Source organism: Morone saxatilis, unplaced genomic scaffold, assembly GCF_004916995.1.
Source record: "Morone saxatilis isolate NCDOM2014 unplaced genomic scaffold, NCSU_SB_2.0 Contig8, whole genome shotgun sequence".
Lineage (NCBI taxonomy): Eukaryota > Metazoa > Chordata > Actinopteri > Moronidae > Morone > Morone saxatilis.
Window position 1 is genome coordinate 15,225,049 of NW_023340257.1, and position 17,063 is coordinate 15,242,111.

The window sequence follows — 17,063 nt, forward strand, 5'->3', positions numbered from 1 at the left end:
ACTACTGCTCTACCTTCAAACTCCCAATAGCAATCCCATAGCAATGGATACTGAGGTTGAAATAGTCATACTGATGATTTAGCTAGAATTGTTTTTTAATTTTCAGAAGGTTCAGAAAGAAAAAAAAATAACATTTAAACAAGTGAATGTAAAAAATAATTTGCAAAAAATAATTTTTTTTTTTACATCCAATATCTAATTGATTTGCATGAAACACTCGTAAACATAAATAGAATGGACACGAAATCTGGAAAATATATCAGTGTGGTAAGTGAAACAGGTTACGTAGATCGGCCAACTAGCAGATTAATTGATAAGGGTGACCTAAGAAACGATTACCAATCACAGAGGGTAAAAGGGTGCTGTCAATCATCTGTCCACTTGACCTGAGTGAACACAGGTTGGAGGTCTGCATGGTCAATTTCTGTGTAATCTAGCCTATGGTAGAGATAGCAAGGCTGCTACCGAGTCAAACATGTCATCCCATTGATATCCTTATAGAAATGATTACGCTATAGGCTCCATAGCTGCAGAAGTGACAGCCACACACCGGGTAGCATCAGCATCCCATTACCCCGGGACAACAAAGGGTCACAGGGGGTTAGCGGAATTCGGCATGCGCCTCCACTCGTTCACGGGACTAGCAGGACAGGAGGTCACCTAATCACCTTGCCGGGCCATTTCCGAGGGAGGAAAGGGGAAGCGAGAGGTAGGGGAGGGGGAAAAAATCAACTTTAAATTTGCAGTGATGAAAAATCAATAAAGCAGTAATTGCTTGGCTTATCACCGTGCAATGAAACAAATTGGGAGGAGAAGGAAGGCAAGGAGAGGGCTGGCGTCCATGCTGCACGCCAGGGTTTTTTTGGCTGTAGCGTGTGGAGCTGAGCATAGCGAGAGAGAGAGAGAGAGAGAGAGAGAGAGAGAGAAGAGAGAGGAGGAGAGGAGAGAGGGAGGGAGAGGAGAGAGGGAGGGAGAGGGAGAAAGAGAGAGCAAGAGAGAGAGAGGAGTTTGGGCTTCAGTGGGCCAAGGCAAGGAAAAAAGGTCTCCTCGTGATAATTAAATCTTCTCACACTGATTTTCTGCCAAATTTATTTCCCCAGGGACCATAACTCTGATTCAGTGCTTACAAGCCTTGCATAACTAATCATTTCAACGTGGGGGGAACCACAAACCTGAATGAATAGGGAGGAGAAAGGAGAAAATAAAAAAAGAGCGATGGCTAGACTGAATCTGTGGCAGTATTCATCTCTAAATCAATCACTATTTAGGCAGGACAAAAATCAGATATAAACGTGGAACGTTCTCCTGTAAGTTTCTGTTTGAAACAGACCTTTAAAGTGAAGGTGTAATTGATTGTCAGTGTGCTCTCTTTTACACTTTCTCTGCAGTGCTATACAGGCAGAAAACATCCTTTAATTCCTGGAACAAATGGAACCCATAAAGCCAATGAAGTGTCGGCTCAATATTCCTCTGACTGTTCCTGGCATGATTGTGTTGAACATAATAACACAACAAATAAGGCCATTTATCTGAAGTAACGACAGGAGATGAGGCTAACTCCACTAATCAATATAGAATCGATACAAACCAGATTTTCTTACATCAAAATCACTGAGACAGATCTTCCTTCAGCACAGAGTGCACAAGAGCAATACAGTGCCTCCCTGGAGTCCTACGGTAGATCATATAGCCAGTGGAGAGAACACAGCTTAAAAAAAGTATAATGCTCTAAGCCTGAGAGAGGATGCTGGGAACTATAATTATAGCATGGTATAATTCAGACACTCTCTTTATTGAATCCTCATGTTTTAGTTAATGTGATGAGATCATGGACACCAGATCACTCGTGTTTACCAGCGGATGAATTTCACCGCTTGTCCTTCAAGTGGCAGCCTGAGCAGCGCCGATGCTGCTCGGCGAGGTAGCGTGGCAAGCCACACCATGGCCCCGGTAATTAAAACATTTAAAGCAGAGCCAGCCCCCCTGTGCTCCCGGGGTGTGATATGGGGGTCACGCGCCTGTAGATTCTAATTTGCGCACCATTTGTATTCATGACAGGCACGTGCTAAATATTTAACAGCAGCCCGGCAGGAGTTTTGTATTGTTAGGCTTTCCAGGTCAAATAATTTGATTTCAAGGCAGATTACATTAAGCGTCAATGTCCAAGCCACCACTCTCACTTGCCTCTCATTTCCTGTCTTTTATTACAGCCGAGATAGGCCAGAACTGAAGGGATATGGCTTTGGATTATACAAGAGCTTGTTATCCGTGGATTAGTTATTATTTTCAATTAGAAAAGGGATCACATCATTTATTATGGACGCACACACCCACACCGCTATTGCATGCAGAGCGGAAATTTTAGCTGACTGACAAATTGTTTAGCAGAGCACGTAATCACACCTAACAAGAGAAATATTATTTCAAACAAATGATGGAACGGGCACATGCGCCCTTAATGATATTTCTCTAATATTGATTGTCTTTGACTGAGGCCCCCTACAGTTATTACAGATGTGTATTCACTCTTATTTCTGTATGTTGGACAAGTAAGGGAAGAAACCAAATCCAGACATTTTCTCTTTTAGTCGAGGCCCTGTGGTGATTGACAACAGAGCTAGTTAAACGGTGATGAGGCGTTAATGGATGCTAGGTCGAGGAAGTGGGGGCTGGATGGGGGCCTGCGGCTGAATATTTAATGGTCATATAATTCCTGAACACAGACACACACAGACAGGTACACACCCAACCCGTGACCTGTCCTACACACCGCGTAATTAGGGAAACAGTCCTTTCGTTTAACTGCCAAAAGAGCAAACCGTAGGTATATATTCCCCTAATGATATGGGTTAAAGAGCTATTATACGTCTCATTAAAATATATGATCTCCCAATCTGGTGGTGGTTTTGAGGTAATGGGGACAGAGCAGCATAAGGGCTAAAATACCATCCACAGGCTATAGGCTAGTGTCCAATCCATATCTACATAATTCTGTATGTCGGAGAGTGGCTGCACAAATGAAAATCTGTTTCCATCAGTGCCTCATGAACGACACACATTACCCAAAACTTCACTGAGCGACAGTGTTCAGGGTGTGTTTAGGGCCCTTTGAAGCAGCATGTGAGTGTGTGGGAATGAATTGGGGTTATCAAGCATTTGACACCAATTTTCATAGCAACTGGTTGATGTGTTACCTTTTTCTTTAACTCTGATGGATAATAAATATATAAAGAAAAGCTGGAGGAGTTAACACATAGTCTAATGGGGCCCTGACTAATGACAAACTTAAACAAACACACACCCAACCACTGAATCGTGACTCACTTATTGGTAAATTTTAGTGAGGAGGGAATAATAGACACTTTTCTCTTTTCAATTCCATCTCTTATTTTCTTGACATCAAACTTCCCAGTTGGATTGGAACATGAAATGAATAGTTTATGCTGTATTGACAGCAAAACACAAACAATAAAACAATAAGAAACACACTACTAGGCTGAACAATACGATCTAAAATCTATACTAAATTAAATGATTAGATTTACTTTAATAATGAGAAATATAACTTTTTTTGAAGCAAATAGATGATTAATTCATGAGTGGATCAACAGATAATTATTATTATAAGCAAATATTTTCATTATAAATTTCAGTCTTTTTTAATAAAAAAATTCAGTTTCACCAGCTTCTTTAATGGTTTGATGCTTTGTCGTGATAATAAACTGAATATATTATGGTTTTAGATTGTTTTGGTTGGACAAAACAAAGAATATATAAATAAAGATCGGTTCTGGAAAAGACTAATGACTGAATGAATGAATACTTGGCAGATTGATCAATAACGGAAGTTACAGCTTTATATATTTTCTTTCTCATGTTGGCCCACTTCTTATATTTTTGTCCTATTTAATTACAGAATGACCAGTCATACATACTGCACTGATTGGTTGGTACATGTGTGTTTGTGCTCTTGATGCACACGTAGCTTTAATAATGTCCACACGAAAGGGAAAGGATGAGTAAAGTTTAGGTCGGCAAGAGATTCATAATTTGATATAATTGGTTTATTGTCCAGCCCTGAATACAGTACAGTACTACCACACAGTCGCTCTGGTTATTCAGTTAAGTGCCAGCCAACAGCACAGTCCACACAAACCGTCTGTGATACACTGGCAGTTGGTCCAGCTTATTAAAGTTGGACACACTATGTTAGCTAAAAGCCTCCTGGGCACACAAACAACATCTCTCAGCTTTAATAGCCTAAACAAGGCATGCAACTAACAAAGGAATCATCCTCCCCTCTTATTCTCACACCCTTTCATATCACATGTTTCCTTTTTCAACCACTAGCATCATCTGGCTGCCCTTAACCAGAGAGCCAAACACTCCTTTTAAGTGAACACTACTTTGTTAACTGATGACCACAGGGTCAGTTATTGATCCTCTCGTTTCTCTCTCTCTCAGTTGCTGATAAAAACCCCTCTTTTCTCGCAGGGCTCCGCAGTATACAGCCACAGTTCGCTACAATAATAGCTTGCATATCATAGCATTCACATGAATCAGATCTCGGTGGTTTCGATTAGGGCTAAACTAACTCAAACACATTGCCAGTCTAGGATGTGAATCTATTTATGAACAAGGAGTGTAGGTGGTAGTGTTCTTCACTTCTCCCCTCCATTCTCTTTAAAGGTTTTCTCATTTCAGTTGACTTAACGGTTCCAGTGTAAACTTTCTAGTTGTGTTGACCTCTAAGAGGCCCTACGGGGAATAAGGAGACCCTTGGTGATCTGCTGTTTAGCAGCAGCAGTGGCCCACCTCCTCCATTTTAGTTGTGCTAGGAGGAAGGGCAAAAGAGGATGGAGCTGGCTGGCTTTGCTTGTGTGTGGATGTGTGTTCATGTGTGTTTGTGACGGCACCACTGGTTTCTCTCGCTACCAAGGCAAGGGCGAGTCACTTTGTCAAGCCTCTCTGATCTCACTTCATGTGTCCCCGTGCAGGGGAAGGAATGAAATAATCGTCCTCGAAGCCAGCACCTTCACAGCAAGCTGCACTGCACCGCTCCACTACACAGTCAAGTACAACACCTTATTTCACACAGAACGAACAGTTGGAGTGAAGGATGAGCGAGCTCTGAGCAAAGGGGAGAAAGAGTCAACTGAATCCAAAAAGTGGCAACAGTGCAGTGTGAACTTAGCTTAAGAAAGCTATTTGACTGGAAGCCTTGCTCTGTTGCCTTAAGCAAGGCACTTAGTCACCACTTTGGCAATGCTTCCACACAGAAAAGAGAGAAGCAAAAGAGTAAGAAAGACACAGAGAAGAGGGCAGGAGAGAGGTGGAAATGGTTGATGAGGACGAATGGAGGTGGGAAGAAAAACAGTGTGTGAGACAAAAAGTAGGAGGAGAAAAGAGAAAGGGAAGGGAGGAAGAGACAGAGCACTAAGACTGAGGAAAAAAAGAATAATATGAATGTGAGAGTGGTGAAAGGAAAAAATAAAACTAAATAAAACAGGGTGCAATAGAGAAAAGGAGAGAATAGATTCTTCCCAGAACTGGGGGACCAAAGCATGAGTGCAGGGCTAATTAGTTTCTGATGGCTGGGCTTTCATTTGGCTAAAAGGTCAGCTAACTTTAAAGGTCACACTGCCATGCCTGCTCGATGCAAACACAAAAAATGACACAAGGAGAGAATCCAGCAATATAAAAACACCCACACTAGAACAAATTATGCTACTACACATGCCTGTGTGTGCCTGTACACACACACACACAGTGCAATTGATAACAGCACATTTGATATTCTCATTTATACTGTGCTCTGGTCAGAACAGGGACCGGGGTCATTATTCTATCTAAGGACTTTTATTACTGTTAGCATATCCACTGCAAATTACTCTTGACTTTATTTGAGTGTGTATCGAGATAATCTTTGTGTGTATGTGTGTATGTGTACGTGTCCTATGTTGGTGGTAGTGGGGGATTTCAGGTTGGCAGGATAAATTTACTGCCTGCAATGCTAAGCACATTTCTGCGTTGAACATCTACTATGCATCTTTATGTAGATTACAGCCGTCTTAATAAAAACTAAGGGGTGCAATCAGCAATTTAAATAACTATAATAACCTTGTATCTCCAAGTTCATGTTTTGCAAAGCACAGATGAATTGTCAGGGAAGAATTCTCCTTTACAAGACCAGGGCGCTTACGTTAATATGTAAATGTGAAAATACTAGATGTGTTTAAGTGTGTAAAATCACTAATGTTGAGAGTTGAGGGGCTACAAAAATACTGCAATACCTGACATGAGAAACAGAGGGGAAGTGAACCTTTTTTTGTATTCTTGCACTTGTTGGCTCATATTCATGTCATGAGAGCTTTATAAAAACTAACATGCATACATACATGACCAGTTTGCCTTTTGTTTTGTTTTTTCAGATAAAAATGCTCCAGCTAAGACAGTAGACTTTTTTTAAATTTGTTACATTTTATAGCTTTTTGTTGTCCTTTGTGACTGTGTTGTCCATTTAGAGCCGGTTTGATATTGGTGCCGAAGCCCACATGTTGGATATATGACAGACATACACACATATAACTCACCTTCCTCTAGTTTCTTCCGGGCCTCCTCCTCTCTCTTGGCTACTTTAGCCTTCAGCACCTCGTCCGTCTTAGCTGAAAAGAGAGACAGCAGACAGCAGTTAGGAGCAAAGCAGAACTTCAGGAGGAACCACTCGTACTAGTTATATTACAGAAAATAACATTTTTAAAGATTAAGGTATCAAGGAATTAATTATCGTTTTAAAATGATATTAAGATACATGATTATGTATTTGTACTGAACATAAAATGAAAACAAATAAGTAAATGCCGCCATTTTTTAATTTAAATGATTTGATTTTAATGATAATGCCATTTAAAATATATATATTTGTACGTGTAAGGCACAAGGTTATTTCTGTGGAAGACACTGTTTTGAAACAAATTGATCCTAATCACAGAGTATGCAGAAAATTACCAGAGAACAAATTATTGGATTGGATCAACAGTAAGCGCAGAAATCAACAAAAAATATCAATTGTGCCTTCTCATCCTTTTCCTACCAGGCAGCACCCTTCTCTGCTTTTCCTTCACACCCCTGTAAAAGTCAGCGCATCTTCCTGAGAGGTGTTTATCGTCTCGGCATAATGAAAAGCTTAAGAGAAAGTGAGACAGCGGGAGTAAACACTCGTCAGGGCATTTTAAGCATCTCTCATCGTGAGCCGTGTTGTCTCGGCTGCCTTTTCCTCCGCCTTTCCCCCTGAATAATCAAGATGTTAAGCCACATTAAAAAATATAATGCCATGTATGGCAGGACTATCAATACTGCCTCTAAATTAATTACATTTCCGTTGCGGCGCATCATTTATTTTGCTGCGTTAGGGCCTCAGCGGAGCCATTTGCCTTTATTGCTATCTCACTTGGTTGATGAGTGAGCTATGTAAAATTGAGTCTCCAATATCATTACACTTAATGAGTTTAAACTTTGAGAAGAAAAAAAAACGAGGAAGGGAGAGAAACAGAAGAGGAAGGGGGAGGAAGAGAATGAGAGCTCTTTTTGGGGAAGTTTACACAACATAAGAGTGGGTGTAAGTGTTTGTGAGTGCTTACAGAATGTTTGTGTTAGGGCACAGCTGTGGGTGTCCCAATGTGGTTTATTGCACCACTTGAGATGCCTGCGCATGCACGTGTGTTTCGTGTACGCTCCTCGTTATGTGTCTGATTGTGTGTTAGACTTTGCGCTGCAAGCAAATACGTTACATAAAAATACAACGCTTACACGTCTGTGTGTGTGTGTGTGTGTGTTTGGATGCAGGAGGCCATGGGTTGCGCTAGTCTCTCTGTGACTGCGCTGTTGTTTTTGTTCAGTAATTGGCGTAGACAAAGAACCCGTCACACTGCTGTTATGGCTGGTTAAGTCCGGAGGTTCCGCATCTTTACTAACAATGACTCTACATGGATGACTGAACCCTCCTCTACCTCCCTCAGCTAGGGTGTGTGTGTGTGTGCATGAGCATGTCTAACCAAATCAACTGCAATCAATCTACTTCTCTTAGCTAACAGTCATAATTTAGTAAGTTTGTGTGTGCCAAAAACCAGTCCATGGGCTGCACCATCTTGCAGGTGCTAGCAAGTACATTCATGAGTTTTCTTGTATGCACAGACGTGGATTTGTGTGTGTTTTTTGTGCGCATGAACTCTGTGTTCTTCAGCTCCCTCATTGCTCGGGGCTACCGGGAGACAGGTAGGAAACAGAGCAGTACTGGTGGTGTGATGGAGCGGGAGAGAGACGGGGGAGAAAGAGGAGGCAAAGGCAGATAGATGGGGGCCATGCAGGAAAAAAGGAAGAACTGACAGTGAGGAAAACAGACAAACAAGCAGAAATAAGAGAAAAAGCTTTGCCTGCGTGCACACAAACATGTGCACACAAACAATAGGAGTGATTTGTCGCCTCTTTTTGTTTGCATGTTTATCCTCCACCTCTATCCCTTCATCCCTCCCCCAACAGGTTCTCTTATCCTCTCGCTCTCTCTTCTCTCCTTCTGTTTTGCCCTCTCCCACCCCTCCCCGTTTTTATGCTTTCTCTTCCTTCTCTTGCTCATCTCTCCAGTACACTGTGCCTGGGGGCGATAGCAGCAAATCAAACTGTTTATCCATCTCTCATCAGTGCACTGCCTCACGGGGCTCCTGCCCCCTCAAAACAATGAAAGTAGGCCTGAGCGCTGAGCCAGGGATACGATTTAATTACATCAATAAGAAGCTCTGCTTAAAAAAAAAGATAAACTACAAAAAAATACATTACAGCAACACACTTTGCTGCACTATCATGAAAAGCCTGTTAACATTATATTTGTAAAAAGCATGTAAAAAGATTTAAGCCTCACAGCTGCACCCATCGAGAAATATAGACATGTCTGTGTGCAGAGGCCGCTTATTGGAAGTATATTTCTTGGCAACTTAGTGGCTCCAGTTCATTGTAGGATAATTCTGTGATGGACTTTTATTAGAGCGGGTAATAAACGGCCGGGTGTTGGGGAGAGGAGAGGCCTTTCACTTCATTTAGACTTCGTTCAGTCTTGGCTGCAGGGGCGGAGGGAAAAGAGGAGGGATGGCAGCAGGAAGGGGCGGAGAGCGTCAGTGAAATCGCATTGTGATTATGAGTGTAATTGCAGCTCAGGGGCCCAGGGGCCATGTAGCTCTGATGGCGCTAGAAGATGTTTTATGCACAGCAACAGAGAGGAAGAAAGTGAGAAAGAGAGAAAGAGGGAGAGTGGGAGGGAGAGGCAAGCTGCCAGGATGTTTGCAATTCGTTTTTTTCCCTTACAGAATCTCCTCTTCTATCTCTTTTCTCCTCCTTTCTTTCTCTCATTTCTTCTCCTCCTCCCCCAACATTTTCCTTCACTCCTCTCTCTTCCCCTCTTCTATTCTCTTCTCTCCTCCGCTCTGTTCTCTCCTGTCCTGCCTTGGCAGGATTAGCTGGGTCTCGTTAGAGGGGAAATGTAATAATGCTCCCACCAGGTGGAATCGGGCCCGCTCCATTATCAGCCGGGAGATGGATGGGCCGTGTAGGGCCGGCGGGGGCCACGCGCGCACGCAATTTAGATTCAATAAACTGGCAAAGCAAGACCCCCAATCTGATTTATCTCTTACACGCCGCCAATGCTTGCTGCTACGATGCTGATTCCCTATTACCACTCAGAGAAGGACTATTCATTGGATGTAAGGCACGGCAGTCAGAGAGGCTTGTCGGGCCCCCGGGACGGCGGCAAAACAGATACAGCAGAGGGTTAATGCGTTTACACACAGATAAGCAATTAAATCTAAGGCTGAGGTGAGTTATAGAGTTATTAAGGAGGGATTGGGGGGGAGAAGGGAGGGACAGAGAGTGAGAAAAAGAAGGAGAGAGATGTTATTCAACACAGGAGCGTGGTAGCTTAGGCCTTAGGCCGGGTACAGTAAGTATTAGAAGTGAGAAAGGCTATCATATTATAGAGTTCGTGAGGTGAGAGAACAACACAAGAGCAGCAGTCTGCCCACGTTGTTCAATAAACTCAATACAACACTTACAAACTAACAATGCTGAAGACAGAGGTCAGCACAACAGTTATCCACTTAGTCTGTTTGTTTGTGTGAGTTTATGAGTGAGTATATATATATGCAAGTGCATGTTTCATGTATAAATGTAAGTGTGTTGGCGTAATGGGCATATTCCTATCCACTGCATACCTGACTTTGAGTATGCAGAATATTTGACTGTGTGTGTTGTTTGCATACGTGTGAGAGCTGCAGTGATGTTAGCCGTGTTGGTAGTGGTGGGTGTCATTTCGTCCAACCGCCAATCAAAGTGAATCCGAATGTCAGCAGGAGAGGAGGCGTGATAAATCAGCCTCACACCCAACGACAAACAGAATATTAGAAGCAGCGGAGCGCCATTGGAAAAATGTCCCTTCCAATGAGCCGAGCACTTTACAGTGAAGCTCGGCAGCCGGGCCGCCGACCAACACTGAATACCAGAGAGACAGATAAGACAATAAATAAATAAATAAATAGAGACAGACAGGTTGGAAGACAGGCAGACAGACCAACAGACCTGTAGGAACGCTGACGAATAACAGCGCTGACAAGCAGAAAGACGAGACAAAGAAACATAAGAACACAATGGGGCTGGAGGACAGACAGGTAGGCACACTAACTGACATATAACGGGCCTGACAGGTAAGAAGACACGACAGACAGACAGGTGGATAGACAGACAGACAGAAAACTGCTGGGCAAAGAGTCTGACAACTGAATAGTCATACAGAGCGATATACTGTTGCAGCGACAATATTGCGACGGCGTCTGAAAAGGAATAAAATGTAAAAAAGCAAATTAGGCCCAGTACCATACTGATTTTTTTGCGGCTAATTTTAAAGGATAAAGAAATGTTTTCAGCTGGCAGGGTGTTCAAAAATGATCCGGGATAATACTTTCTGTCATTTGAGACATGTTTTGTGTTCCAAAACATATGTTTATATTCAAGAAATACTGAGGCTTTGAATGCAGGATGCCTGAAGGTTACAGTTTGCACTTCACTGTGTGTAAACAGAACTTATAATACTGACAGACGAAGGGAAAGACAGTGATGGGCTTAAACCAGAGGCTTATTCGTCTCCCCGGGTTCCACAAATAAAGCTGGGAACACATTACATGTTCTGCATGAGATAGATCAGAAATGAGAAAGTGTAGAAAAAGAACATTCACTAAATAACTGGTCAAATCAAATTGTCTGCCTTGCATGCTTTTTCACCGTCCTTTATTCACAAGTTCCATGTGAATTAGTTACCACAGCATGTACACTGATAATTGTTCTTCATCTGACCTGACCACAGTATATTAAGATTGATACAATACTTGCTCAGAGACAGTCAAAAAAAAAAAAAAAGTTGAACCATGAGACGGAAAGCCACTGTATCTGAGGGGGCAGAGTGATGATGCGGTTGTAGAAATGTACAGCAGGTGTAAAAGTTAAATGGATCACTGGAAGAAGCAAAATCCAAAGCAACCACTAGGTGGCAGAGCACACAGAAAACACAAGCGAGAGGGCTCCAGCCAGGCCCTGCTTTTATGTGTGTTTGTACAGAACCCTTCATCAAAACCGGCTCATGTAGACCGTGTAGCTGTAAAGTATAATTTGACACAAGACATATCACAAATGTACCTGCATCCTGATTGGATGGGTAAACACGAAGAGATAAAAGATGAAGTAATTTAAATATTTAGCAGCAGAATGCATAAAACCATTCAAGGGCAAGTCTGCATTATAGCAGCAGTTAATGTATGACATTGTGCAACGTGTGCTGGGCCTGAAGAAAGTCTGCCGACAACAAGAAACACATGAAAGTGTAACCAGTTCTGTATATGAATCAATGTGTCTCAGCTAAACCCACATGATCCTCCTACTGTGTGTGTAAATCATACAGCGAATTCCTTCAGGCAGAAGGCAGAAGACCTGAACTTGAATGATCTTTATCGCAGGCTGCCCTCCTGCATCTGTCATCAGGCTGATTTAACGACACCCATGAAATATTTACAAACTAAACAATTAGAGAGAGATATCTTACAAAATCAATCAATTATTCATTGCCAATCGTCTGAAAAGCTTTTGTTTTGTTTCACAGCTATATTCTGATGCTGGAGGGGGGGTTGCATCAATTAGGGCTTGTACTCCTGTGGTGTTATGGATGCTTCAGAGAGGAGTGATTGCCTAAATGAAGGAGCCAGATGCAAGCTGCCAGTACTGCATGCTGACACTGTGTTTTGGCACATAAAAACTTGCTATACATGAAGTCAGAGGGACAGTTTGGATCCTCTTGGATGTGTGTAGAAATTACACTTTCCCTATGCACGCTCGCTATGTCAGAAACGACATCCAAAACTCTGGAGCGTTCCTCATGCAACATTTGTTCTATCAATTTTTAAAACAGCCTCTTAACTCTAGACACCTGGGCTCCATGTTTGTATTTTCCTTTTCAGTGATCATGCTGAGATTGCAGCTGTCAAACTCAAAGAGGTGAGGAATTAAGAAGAGATTTATCTGAAGGGAAAACAGGAGGTAACTGTCCAGAGTTCATTTTCTCTGCAGACTACTGATACAATTCAAATTCATATTTTATATACAGCATATCTGAGTATTTAAAGGCCAACATACGGTTGATAGGATGTAAATGTCTCCCTCCCTACTTTGTATACAGTCCATTTCTACATATATAAGGTCTCAAGGCGAAAGCTTGTTTCTGCTCATGCAAACATTTTCAACCAAAGGTCAAAGTTGCCAAAATGCAAAATCTGCCTCTCTCTGTTCTTATTCCCAACACAAAATGTCTTCGCAAAGACGTCTTGTACATAGAATGGATATTTGTGGACGTTTCCATGGCCACTTCAACAGAGTAGAACGAGATTTGTATCCAACACTAATCTTCTATTATACTTATACAGCAGATCTCAACAAAAGACATCTTAAATCAACTGATAGTCAAAATATTTCTTACTAGATTTAACTTCAGTCAAACTGCCTCTCCACTATTGACACAGGAGCTCTATTTTAGAGCTGAAATGTTTGGTATAGTGACTAAAAATCATCATTAATCATGTGTCTTTTTCAAGCAAAAATATTGTGTTCCAGTACATGATAGTAGATCTTTGGATTTTGAAGTCAACACAAGCAATTTGAAACCGATACCTTGGGCTCTGGGAACTCTGGGAGCTTTTTTATCGTTTTCTGACATTGTCCAAGACCAAGCGCAAGTATCCGTCAGATTTGTTGGTAATAATTCTGTTAGTTAGTTGCTTCCCTAATCTGTTTAGAGCTAGTGCTTTTTAAACTCTCATGGCAGAGATGTAACTCGAGTCATCATAAAGACTACACAAAACAACAAACTGGCTAAATGTTTCTTGGACCTGTAATGACAGATTACTCAACTACTTGACTGGACAACCAGGCAAGCTGTGTGTAGCAATTTAATTACGCCGCTTCCTTTGAGTTGTTTGTTTAACTCTAAATAACACATTTTCAATCAGTTTTGAGTGAGACTGAATAACAAGGAAGATCAGTACAATAATCCTCAGCCACACGTTCCAAGCCCCTCTCCAGACAACACACTGGGGTCTGGGTCTCATTTCCATTGGGCACAACCTTGAACAGGAGGTCTGGGGTTGATAACAGGTTTCATGTGGGGCAAGCGAACAAATAAGCAGCTGAGCAGTGGGGTCTTCACGGTGCATGTGGGTGGCTCGGGCCCAGCACCCCAACCTGGCCTTTAGACCCAAGGGCGAAAGTGTATTCCCTGACTCTGCCTCTGCACCACTGCTCTCCGGAGAGATGGAGGCCTCGGACCCTGGGCCAGAGAGGAGAGGTGCAGAAAAAGGTGGGGAAGAGCAGAAGCCTCCAGCGGTCAAGGAGATCAGAGAGGGAGGTTACTCTGAGGACCACGCACTGCCATGGGCTGCGCTCACACATAAGCCCACTTGAGGAACACACACGGATGTCAAAATATTCACATAAGGCATAAGAGCACCTCACACACAAAAGCCTGAGGGGGGAAGCTAACAACAAAGCCTCTATAATGTAGCCACCAGGTCAAACAAAGTTCAACCTTGAAACCTCACTATGGAAATATCACATGTTAATTGCAAATGCCTTTTAGGGCTTACAGTAGATATTAAAGCATTACATTAATGTGTGTTTGTGTGTGTGTATGTGTTATCAGTAAACAGTTTTGTGGGAGGATGGGCTTGGATGGGATGAATACAGAAGTTCTGTCATGAGAACTTCACTGAGATGAGCTGGTAAGTGTATATATAACGGTGGTCTTGAGAGGGCAATCAGACCAAATCCATAATGCAGGAATCACACGGTAAAATATTAAGCATCCTGGGGCCTCTGAATGACATCTCACCCTCAACTTCAACCCTGTCATGTCTCCACATGCCACTTCCTCACGATTTTTTTTTCTTTCATCTCCTTAACGTCCTTCTCTTCTCCTGTCTCATCTTTTTCCGAGCCTCCTTCTCTTTAAACGTTCTCCTGCTTCTTTACATCCTTTTTACCTTTGAACAGGTTCTTGCGCTGTGGTGCTAGAGATATCTCATTAATAGACAAATCCCTTGGACCATGCTAAAAATAGTTTTTGTCATGCCAGGCTACGCAACACAGGTCAAGTAAAAAGGTTATATCATCATCTTGAGATGACCACTGCACTTCTGTTTTTACACTGCAGTTCGAACACTGCATTGCTTCAGTGTTCTGTGGATATGTTAGTTATATATATTTATAACAATAAATTGTTGGTTAATATCTGAAGACATTAATTTAACTTATGTTTATTTTATCTGGAATGTTATTTATCATGGTATTATAGAGCTGTATGAAGCTGTATAAAGAGATGGGGATACTTTTGCTTTATGTCCCACAGTGCTCATTTGAAGTCATCTTTCTGCTTCTACATCATGGTGCTCCAGCGGTCCCACTGGTAGGATTTCAATAAACACTACATGGATGAGTTGTACATGAGAAAACACAAGCAGCCCCATCTACCCAGTTACAGTTAGGGTTCTGTATGCTATAACTGTGGCTCTAATATGTAGGTTTTAGGGTAGGTGCATGCCAGCACATCTTCCAGCCTCCACATGTAGCTTCTGCAACCCCCACTCAGCTTTACTATCATTGAACTTACTGTAGTTCTGTACTGTGACTGCAAGGATTCAGGCAAATTTAGCCCAACCCCTGCAGTATTTGCCGACATTGATTGACAATTTTGCATCACATTGGATGCATAATATAAACTTTAAATTACATTTACAAATATAAATTTTGGACTGGAAACGTGCACTCCCTGAAATTACCACAAGATTCCTTCTTTTTTTAGTACTTTGTCTGTACTATTAAGATATTTATTTCATTTATTATAACTAATTACATATAGTAATTATTGATTACATTATATTCCACAAATGTTCTTCGATTTTAGGCTATAACAACTACAATCAAACTGTGCAATCCTGGTGAGAATGAGTGGTATGTGCTGCAATTTCAGTGCATAAATATGCTCGGCTAGTATGTGTGTATAAATATGTGTGTGTGTGTGTTTGTATCTGTTCATTTATTCCAGTGTGAATGCTCTTGAGCATGCTGTTGAATGGTGGAGAATAGGCTCTGGTCCCCCTGCTGAAAGCCTGTTGGATGCCATTGTGATGGCACACCACTGAGTGTGTGTCTCATGTGTGTGCGGTGGAGGTGGTGGGGGAGATGGGACTAAGTCTAGCAGGACCCCCGCACATGAAAGGTAAACTGGAGCCGCTAATCGCAGTGCTGACACAAGGAGGTTCAGAAGGGCGGCCACTTAGAAAAGAAAGGCAGGAGAGCCGGGACCCTGGCAGCATCAATGGGGCTCAGCACAACTGACCACATTACAGGAACAAACACACACTGCAGAATAGACACACAAACTTGGTGGTCTCGGCTAGTCCCTGCCTGCTCTTTGGTGTGGACTTCACGGATGGTGGGTCGAATGCACAAGCGTGTTTGTGTTTGTGTTTGTGTGTGTGTGTGTGTGTGTGTGTGTGTATGTATGTGTTCATGTGCATGTAATACTTCCAAAAGGCTGAATTAATTTTGATAACTTTTCACAAATTCTGTAGAGACACAGTCCGACATCGCCAACAATGTATTGGAATAAAGCGTTTGATTTCTTTCGTTTCTTAAAGAAAAAAATGAATAAGTGATTGAACTCCTAAATTACACATTCTGAGGGATGAGGTGTCTAACGCTGGCCCGATAACAAGCTTCAGCAGAACACCAGAAAGAGAAATGCAGGTGAGAGCAAAGAAATAAATAAAGCAAAGTGTTACAAAATTAATACAAGTTCAGGGACATATTTGGCAATTAACTAAAATGATGAAAAATGGTGAAGGAAAACAGAAACAGTAGAGACAGTATGCATGAGAGAGGGAGAGGGCAGGCTGAGAAGGCACCAGGGAGGGAGGGGGGGAAATGGGGGAGACAGCCTGGCCGCGGGAGGAGTTGAAGCACAGGGGAGGGAAAGAGCGAGGGAGATATGGACAAATGACAGCCCCCCTCGAAGGTAGAGTTGTGCTCTCTCTTCTCTCTTCCCTCTTTCTCATCTCTTAATGCTTATTTTCATCACTTTGCTTAAAATATTGATAATCAATTAGCACTACGTCTGTTTTGCTACAGAATCTGTGTCACGGTCTATCACTCTGTCAGAGCCAATTCGCCGCTCATTCAAAGTTCATTTTTCCTTGCCGGCTCTGTGCCTTTGGAGGAGTCATTACGCGGGGAACATAGCCCGGGGTGCAATCACCTATTCTCTTTCATTACTGGGGAGATGGAGAAGGTGAGAGAGATTATTAGAACTTTGGAATGATCACAAAGCTCCACGCCGCCTGTCAGATCCCCCCTACGTGTAATTCATCTGGCCTCACTACCTCTCCCCCCAGCCTCAGCCAGGGGTTTGGCCACAGACATTATTCATG

At 42.3% G+C, this 17,063-nt stretch overlaps 1 protein-coding gene across 6 annotated transcripts in view; it reads right to left on the minus strand.

The window, feature by feature from the left end:
• rsrc1 (arginine/serine-rich coiled-coil 1) overlaps positions 1-17,063 on the minus strand; it is a 103,824-nt gene that overhangs the window by 14,560 nt on the left and 72,201 nt on the right. For all 6 annotated transcript variants that reach the window (XM_035680305.1, XM_035680304.1, XM_035680303.1 and 3 more), the window contains one exon: positions 6,594-6,665. In XM_035680305.1, the coding sequence (XP_035536198.1) occupies positions 6,594-6,665 (72 nt within the window). The remainder of the gene's footprint in view (positions 1-6,593; positions 6,666-17,063) is intronic.